The 9,705-nt window shown below is 45.4% G+C and overlaps 1 protein-coding gene across 5 annotated transcripts in view; it reads left to right on the forward strand.

Moving 5' to 3' along the window:
- The window catches only part of ptprz1a (protein tyrosine phosphatase receptor type Z1a), a 69,595-nt gene extending 60,815 nt beyond the window's left edge, over window positions 1-8,780 (forward strand). For all 5 annotated transcript variants that reach the window (XM_076732318.1, XM_076732319.1, XM_076732320.1 and 2 more), the window contains 13 exons: window positions 694-776; window positions 2,330-2,464; window positions 2,642-2,776; window positions 3,056-3,219; window positions 3,305-3,440; window positions 3,982-4,128; window positions 4,375-4,468; window positions 4,583-4,656; window positions 4,894-5,025; window positions 5,658-5,810; window positions 6,009-6,151; window positions 6,235-6,370; window positions 7,834-8,780. In XM_076732318.1, the coding sequence (XP_076588433.1) occupies window positions 694-776; window positions 2,330-2,464; window positions 2,642-2,776; window positions 3,056-3,219; window positions 3,305-3,440; window positions 3,982-4,128; window positions 4,375-4,468; window positions 4,583-4,656; window positions 4,894-5,025; window positions 5,658-5,810; window positions 6,009-6,151; window positions 6,235-6,370; window positions 7,834-7,977 (1,676 nt within the window). In that variant the 3' untranslated portion in view covers window positions 7,978-8,780. The remainder of the gene's footprint in view (window positions 1-693; window positions 777-2,329; window positions 2,465-2,641; window positions 2,777-3,055; window positions 3,220-3,304; window positions 3,441-3,981; window positions 4,129-4,374; window positions 4,469-4,582; window positions 4,657-4,893; window positions 5,026-5,657; window positions 5,811-6,008; window positions 6,152-6,234; window positions 6,371-7,833) is intronic.
- The last annotated feature ends 925 nt before the right edge of the window (window positions 8,781-9,705 follow it).

Raw genomic sequence — 9,705 nt, forward strand, 5'->3', positions numbered from 1 at the left:
AATTTAAGGTTTTGTGTGTTTCAGACCGAAGACGAGTGTGTAGGATGTGTTAGCTTAGCTTAGCACATAAGAATAATATTATAGATATTGTATATTATTCTGAAAAGTACTAAAAACACATCAGTGAGCCTCACTGCTGCTCTGGCTGACATGTTCACTATGAACACACACACACACACACACACACACACACACACACACACACACACCCACACACACACACACCGTCCTGCTGCCACAAACACTTACTGCAGCACCAAATGTAGATTCATCCGCCGCTGAAAATAGTCCCAACAGACGCACCATTTCCTGCTGTTTGAGTTTGCTAAAAACTGCAGTGAAGCTTATAAAAAATGAAAGTGTGTATTTGTTTTTAAGTGTGTGGCGTTGAGAGCTCTGCTTTTACAAGAAGAATATAAACGAGTTATTTTCATTCACGGTCCCCAGAGGATGAAGCCTCACAGAGCTGCTAGCACGGCTGCAGACGGTTTGTCTTGTTTTTAGGGTTTTTCTGAAGAAGATTCAAGGTGAAAGTGTCCAGAAACAGAAGTAAAAGTTTAAATCTGGATGCATTCAAATCATTTTGACCTGCAAAAAACTCTAGAAATGACCTGAACTCGACTGAAACAGAACAGACATGGACGTCCACACCGATCTGATCACACGTCGCTGCTTTTTGTCTCCAAACCTCAGATGACCACAGCCGGGTGAGACTGTCGCCGCAGGCCGACACCGACGGGAGGACGAGGGACTACATCAACGCGAACTACGTGGATGTAAGGAACCCGTTTCTGTCTTCTCGGCGCTGAACCAGGCGAACACAGCAAAAACTTATTTTGACTTCACCATCGGAGTCACTTCTTTTTCCTTCTGTCTTCCCAAACCAAAGTCAGTCTGCCCCCCTGCATAATTCTAAAGCTATTCATTAGCCACGCTGTTGTTAGCAGGGACCCGCGTGGCTCGCCTTTATTCTTATCACGCGCATTAAAATCTAATTTGCAGTATCTTGTTGTTTTGTGAAAGGCAGAGGCGACACAAAAAGCCCCGTGCCTGTCACGGCCTCTCTGGAGAGCCGCCGTACAGGTGACAAAGTTGGTAAAAGCACGTCGAGGATCTCTCGAGCTCACACTTTTGTCTGCGTCTCACAGTGTGAAGGCAACTTCACACTGTCAGTCATGTGAAGGTTACAGAAGCATTAAAGCCAGTGATTGAATGCTGCCCTCTGTTGAGAGCATGTGACACGTTCTTTCCTGCGCTGGCCTTAAAGGTGCCCTGTCGACTTTTCTTTTAAACAAACAAAAGTTATATTTACATTCGGCGCTTTTCACCAAAATGAATCGCGTGAATCCTTGAGCTCGACCAAATTTGTTGAATGTACGTGTTTCCCTCCTCACAGAACTTTGGCAGAGCGCTTTAATCGAGCATTGTTTACATCCATGTTCATCACCAAGCGCTCTTCTTCTTCTGTCTTTGTCGGCGCACCGCTGCACATCCTGCTGTGATGCAGCCGCCTGTAGCTCAGTGGAACAATGGGATGCAGTTAGCAGGACTGCGTATCAACATCAGCCGCTCTGTGTTTGAACTGCAAGTGTTTCTTTGATTTGCAGTTTATTCTCTGATGTGGCAGCAGAGTCTCTCAGGCTTCTCCGCTCATCGTGAATCAAAGTCACATTGCAGATTTGACTGAAGTTTGAAAGCAGGCAGCCAAAATGAGTCCATGCCTGCACATCTGAAACACTGTTAAGTGTTTGTCTGAAGGATCTTTTGGTGAAACCGACGTTTTAAATCAGTCTGACGGCTCGGTTTAAAGCTGCAGTGACTCATTTTGACCACAGAGGGAGCCCTGACATCTTACCGCCACATAAAGACTCAGTGTTAGCAGCAGCATGATCGTCCCATTAGAGTCGTGTTTGTTTCCATCTGATGATTAAAAGTCCAACATTTACTCTCCTCTGAGCTCTGGTTTGGTCTCCATCAGCAGTGTTGGTCCACCAGTATCGGATGGGTAGTCATGGAAGCTTGTGGACATTTGTGGGTTGGATAAGTCCTGTAGACTTTGGTGACTTTTTCAGCTTTAAGTAAATGTCTTGAAATCTCTTAGATGAATCTGTCAGGCCAAAGGTTTGAGCGTTTCAGCATTTACTACATGGACTGGCACTAAATTCAGGTTGAATCCCGTCTGAAAGCACCTTGAATCAAACCTTTATGGACACTGCGACACTAAAACTCACTTTAATGTCAGGCTGCTGTGGAAGTTGGTGTTTTTCTTGAGGTTTCATGTCTTCTAGCAGTTTTTAAGAGCTGATGCAGCCGCTGTGCGTCTCCTCAGGGTTTCAAGAAGCCGCGGTCGTACATCGCCGCTCAGGGTCCGCTGAGGTCCAGCACCGAGGACTTCTGGAAGATGGTTTGGGAGCAGAACGTCTCCATCATCGTCATGATCACCAACCTGGTGGAGAAAGGAAGAGTGAGTGACCAGATCTGAAACTCTGACGTTTATTTTACTTCACAAACGACCTGACCTCAGCTGGACTCAGCTGGACTCACTGTGACTCAGCTGGACTCAGCTGGACTCAGCTGGACTGTGTACATTCGTGCAGTAAAGAAGGAACACACTGAAACCCTCTGATGTTGGTCTCCTCAGAGGAAGTGCGATCAGTACTGGCCGGTGGAGGTGCAGGAGGAGTACGGCGGCTTCCTGGTGACGGTGAAGAGCAGCAGAGCGCTCGCCTACTACACCCAGAGGACGTTCACTGTCAGGAACACCCACGCCAAAAAGGTCAGACCAACAGCCGATCAGACAGCAGCTGCGTTCAAGTGCTATCAGAAATGTTATTATTTATACACATTAAGGACCAAACTGACCAGAGAAAGTAGAAATTCTTTGGGTCTTAACATGGAACAGAACGTAGATCAAAGGATGAATAATTCTGTTCTTCTGTTTCTAAATAATGAATTCATTCAGTTTAAAACTTCAATCCCAAAATTAATTAAACAGTGCTCTTTAACGTTTTTAAGGTTTCCTCTGAACCACTTCCTGTTTGATCTTCACCTGCAGGGCTCCCAGAAGGGGCGGAGCAACGAGCGGACAGTCACACAGTACCATTACACCCAGTGGCCCGACATGGGCGTCCCAGAGTTTGCTCTGCCGCTGCTCACCTTCGTCCGCAAGTCTTCCAGGACCAGGACGGAGGACACGGGCCCGGTGGTGGTGCACTGCAGGTACCATCTTTGTTTTGTTTTTGTTTTTCGTCCCGACGTCGTCAAAACCTGGATTCATCTCGTCTTTCCTCTCCTCGCCGTGCAGCGCTGGCGTCGGCCGGACGGGGACGTACATCGTCCTCGACAGCATGCTGAAGCAGATCAGAGACGAAAAGGCCGTCAACATCTCCAGCTTCCTCAAACACATCCGCACGCAGAGGAACTACCTGGTTCAGACAGAGGTCAGAGGTCAACTTCCTGTCTGTCCTCAGCTGTCAGATTTTACCTTTAAACAGACTGTAGTTTGAACCAGTTTGCAGGTTAAAGTGCGGCTTCTTTAAAAACTGAGCGAATTATAGCTGAAAAGCTGTAATTCGTCCCCAGAGGATGAAGCCTCACAGAGCTGCAGATACTTTGACTTGAAGGAGATTCAGCATGAGAACAGTCTCAGTTCTTTCTGATTTGACCATAAATCATTTCAAATTCATTCTTTGATAATAATATTTAATAATAAACTCTATTTGTGTTGCACCTTTCACACAGGAATTGTAGCTCAAAGTGCTTTATGACAAAGAAATCACATGAAGTGACTGAGACAGATGAACAGGTAGAAAATGAATGGAAAATAAGATGGAGAATAAAACCCACCTGATAATGAAAAAAGGATGAAAATAAAAATAAAGACAAAGCATAAAACCACAGAATAAAATAGAAAAACAAGCTACAAATAGAGTAGAATGAGGATGAAAATAAAAATAAGGATAAAGCATCAAATCTCTGCAGGAACAGTATGTTTTCATCCACGACGCCTTGGTGGAAGCCATCTTGTGTGGAGAGACCGAGGTGGCGGCAGCTCACCTGCACAGGTACGTGGACGAGCTGCTGATCCCGGGGCCAGCGGGACGGACGCACCTGGACAAACAGTTCAAGGTGAGCGGCTCATCAAACAGTTCTGCTTCAATCATTAATTATACTGTGACATTTCTTTTTTCTGCTCCTGCTTCCATGACGTCCTCTAAGCCACCGTCCACACCCCAAAATGTCTCCAACTAATTACACACAGACTTCAGTGGAGGATCGCGTCAGGTGTCGCTGTGCACTGACGCTGCTGAAGCTCGTCAGGATGCTTCAGCGCTGGCTCCCCGGTCACTGACACATGTTTGGTTTTCTCCACAGCTGGTTTGTCACTCCGGAGTGAAGCAGCACGACTTCTCTGCAGCTCTGCAGGACGGCAACCGCAGCAAGAACAGAAGCTGCTCCGTGATCCCCGGTGAGTCCAGCACGTTGGTCCGCTCAGGCGCTGCAGCATTTAGGAAGAGGAAGGTTAGATGAGACTGAGACGAGACAGAACCGCATGGCTGAAATCTGTCTCCTGTCTTTGCAGTCGAGAGGTCGCGGGTGCGCCTGTCCACGACGGCGGGGGAGACGTCGGACTACATTAACGCATCGTACATCACGGTAAGAACAAACCCGTCCTGTTCAGGTTTGAATCTCGTCCAGAGTCGGAGACAGATATGAAGTCTCATCACAGAGCTCCAGGATGTCTTGAGTCCATAGAATATCGACAGAGTGGACACTGAAATATTTGTCTCTTATCGATAGCGAGGCGAATCATCCTCTTCATCAGTTTGAAAATCAGTCCAATCATCACATGGAAGCGGTAAAACACACGACACCATGCTTCTGTCCCTGCAGGGTTACAGGCAGAGCAACGAGTTCATCATTACCCAGAATCCTTTGCCGGGCACCGTAAAAGACTTCTGGGGGATGATATGGGACCACAACGCCCGGGTCATCGTGTCACTGCCGGGGACGCCGTCAGGAGACGTGAGGAACTGTTTGTTAAACATCATTAAAGTTCGTCCACTTTCACAGAAACAGGTCAACATTTTGGGAAAAGCAGTTAATATTCAGAGAGACGTTCAGATGGACAACCGTCTCACGGCTGTGTGTTGATGCTGCGCCCGGTAGTCCTTCAGAGCAGAAACAAACAGCGAGCAGACCCTTCGATATGAGCCCAACTGACTGTTTAAAAGTGGATTTTATTTAGACGTAACTGCCAGCGACGGAGGCTTTTGTTGCTGTTTTACCAAACTGACATCACTTCAAAAAATGATTCAGCTAATTTAAAAGGTCTGTGTTTTGTTTGTACCTGGTTTCGCAAAGGAAGCAAAAGACTCTAATTTCAGCTGTTTAAATGGTGTCAAGGCAAGGCTACTAATGGGGTTAACCACTCTGAAATAATGTGTGAACACTTCCAAGTCAGAATAAAGGCGTGAATGCAGCATTAACACGGAGACGTGACATGCTGCCATCTTTTCATCTTCTCTTTCCCAAAATGTTCCTTTAAAATCCACAAAAACTCGTTCAGTCTGCTTTCTGACAGCAGGACGAGAGGCCGTGGTGCTGTCGGGGGAGTAGAAATTAAACCTTCTGATGATGACTTCCTGTGTTGTTAGACAGAGGAGGCGGAGCCGTGCGTCGTTTGGCCTCGCAAAGGGCAGCCAATCAGCTATGAGATGTTCACCGTCACTCAGAGGACCGAGAACCACGTCTGTCTGGCAAACGAGGACATGCTGGTGGTCCGGGAGTACATCCTGGAGGCTACGCAGGTGAGTTCACCCACAGCGGGATCTGTACATAGACTGGGAACACTGTGGGATGCTCCAAAAACACCTGTCTGGAACGTTCCACAGGTAAGCAGGCTCATTGGTGACAGGTGATTGGGTGTGATCCATCCTCGAGGGTGGAGCGAGGTTCACCACTTTGGTTCAGGGGGTCTCACGACTTTTCTCTCTCCTCCTCATCAGGACGACTACGTTCTGGAGGTGAAACACTACGGCGCCCCCCGCTGGCCGAACCCGGACAGTCCCATCAGCAACACCTTTGAGCTGCTCAACCTGGTGAAAGAGGAGGACGGCAGCAAGGACGGGCCGACCGTGGTCCACGATGAGTAAGACCTCCGCTGCTCAGCGTTTACCGTTAGATTAGTGACAGTCAGGAACTTTTTTGAAAATCACGTGTTTCGTCCTCCAGTGTGGGCGGAGTCACAGCGGGGACGTTCTGCGCTCTGTCGTCTCTGATTCGCCAGCTGGAGGCCGAAGGTTCGGTCGATGTCTTCCAAGTGGCCAAACTGACGAACCTCATGAGACCAGGAATCTTCAGCGACATCGTAAGACGCTGATGATGCTGACTGACTTTCACACAGCTTATGCTTAAAGGACAATCGCAGCTTATTGGCTGTTATTTTCATGGTTTTGTCCATCAGTTTAATCACTAACAATAACAAAGTATTTACTATGTTAATATCTGAAAAATCACAGAAGCAGGTGACACTTTACCCCTCGAGGTGTGCAGTAAACCAACTTCACACTGTGTTTCCTCATAGCTTTATTTTAACATAGAATAAACGGTGAACAGGGAAGTTTATGCAACCAGATAAACATGAATTACATTGAAAAACAAAGTGGAAGCAGGTTGGCTGGATTAGTTTAGAGCAGCTGACTCAGGAAGAAATCATTTGTTGGATGCTGATGGTTAAATTAAGAAAACATTGTAATAATAACAGGTTTGATAATGACAGTAACATGAATTCTTGGTGGTTTTTCTCTTAAGGTTTAGCATGAAAGCAATGATTGTCATTTCCAATAATTTCCTCAAAAATAATAAAAACAAAAATAAACCCTGTTATTTGTAGAAATAAACCATAATCACACGGCGGCCATTTTCCTCAGACTGGGAAGCGCAAATGCTGCGATTAGACAATATAATCTCTTACTGCTGAGTTTGTTTACACGCAAAAATCTGACAAATCATTATCATTTCACTGCTTCCTGATTGATCAACATCTGAAACGACAATGATCATGAAAATCTGGAGGCAAATCCGGCCATTTTTCAAGAGAAAACAACATGTTTATGTTCATGAACGTAACACAGAAAAACGTGTTCCAGTGAGCAGAACGTCACAACTTCACCAGAACGTTTCTGTGTCGGCTGAAGAGACGGCTAAGCTAGCTAAGTTACGTCGTAAGCTCGATCACATCCACTTTTCACTTGCAGGCTTAGATAAATGTGTCCAATGTGTGCGTTGATATTTCAGGATTCATTTACACCTTTCCTCTGTAACACAATCAAAGGCTAATGTTAGCTAGGAAGTGGTTGAATGCTAACGTTAGCCAGCACTAGCTAAACGGTTAACGATTATGTTGTTTTACTTTGAAAAATGACCTGATGTGCCTCCAGATTTTCATGATCATTGTCTTTCAGTTGCTGATCAATCAGGAAGCAGAGATGATAACGATTTGTCAGATAGCAGCGTTTGAGCTTCTAATCCTGAGCGTGACATCAGAGGAAAATGGCCACCATGTGAAAATGGTTAATTGCTGGTAAAATGGAAACAGAGTTCATTTGAAACATTTTAGAATTAATTGGAATTTATTAATTAGTTAACTTTTTCTTCCTTTTTTCTTTCTTTCTATAATTTAGCGAACTACTTTGTTCTTTCCAGCTGACTTATAGGAAGTTATTCTGACTTTACGGACCCGTAAATTAGCGCGCTTCCAGAGCGATACTGGGAAACTGGAACTTCTTATATCACAGCTGGTTACCTGTTTGTTTCCTGTTTGAATTACAGGAGCAGTACCAGTTCCTGTACAAAGCCATGCTGAGTCTCATCGGGACGCAAGAAGACGAGAAAACCCTCCAGTCCTCCGACAACAATGGTACCATTGTGGTGGGAACCGCCAGCGCCGCCGAGAGCCTCGAGTCTCTGGTGTAACTGCCACAAAAACACACAAAAACTCCTGTTTAACTTTTTCGAACGAGCAGCAGCATTTTGTCCTTCCTCCTCGACCACCAACAGAACTTCTCCTGTGGCCAGACTCGCGCTACAGCTACGAAACAAAAACCCGCGTCGTTCAGGACGTGGTAGCGCGAGGCCAGCGCGCCTCGAACGGATTTCTTCTTCGCTGGATCCGGACTCCCTGCGGTTTTGTAATGTGTGCCTTTTTGTATTTTTCATCCTGTTCTTCTAACTTTGATACAAGCTGTAGACTAACTGTTTTAACGCTGTGCTGTCCCGAGACGTTTCGCTCGACTAACAAACTGTTCGTAGACCTTTGTATTTATTGGCACTGAGCCAAATGGGGAAAAAGGGAAAAACTGCATCTTTTTACATCAAATGAGATATTTTGTTAGCTTGTCTTTTATAGAGCTCCTGCACTGAACTCCTTTCTGTAAATACCATTGCAGCGGTAGCAGCAGTTTGCTGTTGAAGTCAATATAAAATAAGGGCCTGGAATAATAAAAATAATAATCTAATGTAAATAATATTATAGTAATCAACTCGATGGACCAAATTTCTATTTATACTTTTAGATTTTTATATTTTACCATTTTTAGTGCATTCAAATGTTATGGTTTAATTCTAATTGCTTAGTGGCAGAACATTAATGCTTTTATACTCTGGATTTTGTAACAGACTAAATGTGATGCATGGGGTACTGACATGTTTGTTTTTTTAGCTGGACATGAAACACTGCTGGATTATTAGCTAGGGGATTAAATACGTGAAAGAACACCAAAGAAAGAGCCTGTTTTGTTACTGTGTGCAGAATTATAACGACACAACACACGTTCACCAACCAAAATGTTACCGAAGGTTAGAAATGGTGCGGTTTCGTGGCCTAAAGTTGGCCTAATTTAAGGCAGCTGACCCTCGACTCTAAACTGTGTTACTGGTCCATACGTAGAAATTTCATTTCAAAATTGTGAAAACTGTGTGAAACTTAAATAAACACAGAATCGAGGCAGCGAACACCGGCTGAGGCGGCAGGTTGTGTTTGGATTTTAGGCCTGGTGTGTTTATCCAGAGTCACTTACGGCAGCAGAATGAGCCTCAGCTCCTCCAGCCTGACAGACAGGAAGGAGGCTGAAGGTCAGAGGTCACGACAGAGACGAGGGATGGAGCGAACGGCCCTGACAGGAGAGAGGTGTTCATCAGACGAACAGAAGCAGAGAAAATGAAGAAATCCTGTCCGACCTGTGGATTATATAATTTCCCTTCATGGAGTCATGCTTTAATCCCTGCACTGAACTGGTTATTCCAAATGATTTCCCACGTGCTAATCCGGGTTAAGACTCTGGAAGAAACGCGCCTTTTCAGGACGGAAAATAGGTCAAGTGTCCAGACGTCATCTTGACCGGCCGCCGTATCGTCACCTTCATTTGCATGTTTGACTTTTCATAATTACAGGCCCAATTATCCCCTGCTCGGTGGCCTAGTTTGCATGGCTGCCTCCAAATCAATGGACGCAACAGGCCGATTGTCTTTTTGTCTGAGCTGGACGTCAGAACGTGTTTACACGCCGCCTGTTAAAGTCCAGGATCCAGTGAACTCGATGTGCAGCTCGAAACTCAAAGTCAGACTTCAGCGGCAAGTGTTCACACGTTTTAAGTATGTCAGAGAATACTGCAGCACACAAAGGGAAAGTTCTGCATTTAAAAA

Source organism: Chaetodon auriga, chromosome 6 (assembly GCF_051107435.1).
Source record: "Chaetodon auriga isolate fChaAug3 chromosome 6, fChaAug3.hap1, whole genome shotgun sequence".
Classification (NCBI taxonomy): Eukaryota; Metazoa; Chordata; class Actinopteri; order Chaetodontiformes; family Chaetodontidae; genus Chaetodon; species Chaetodon auriga.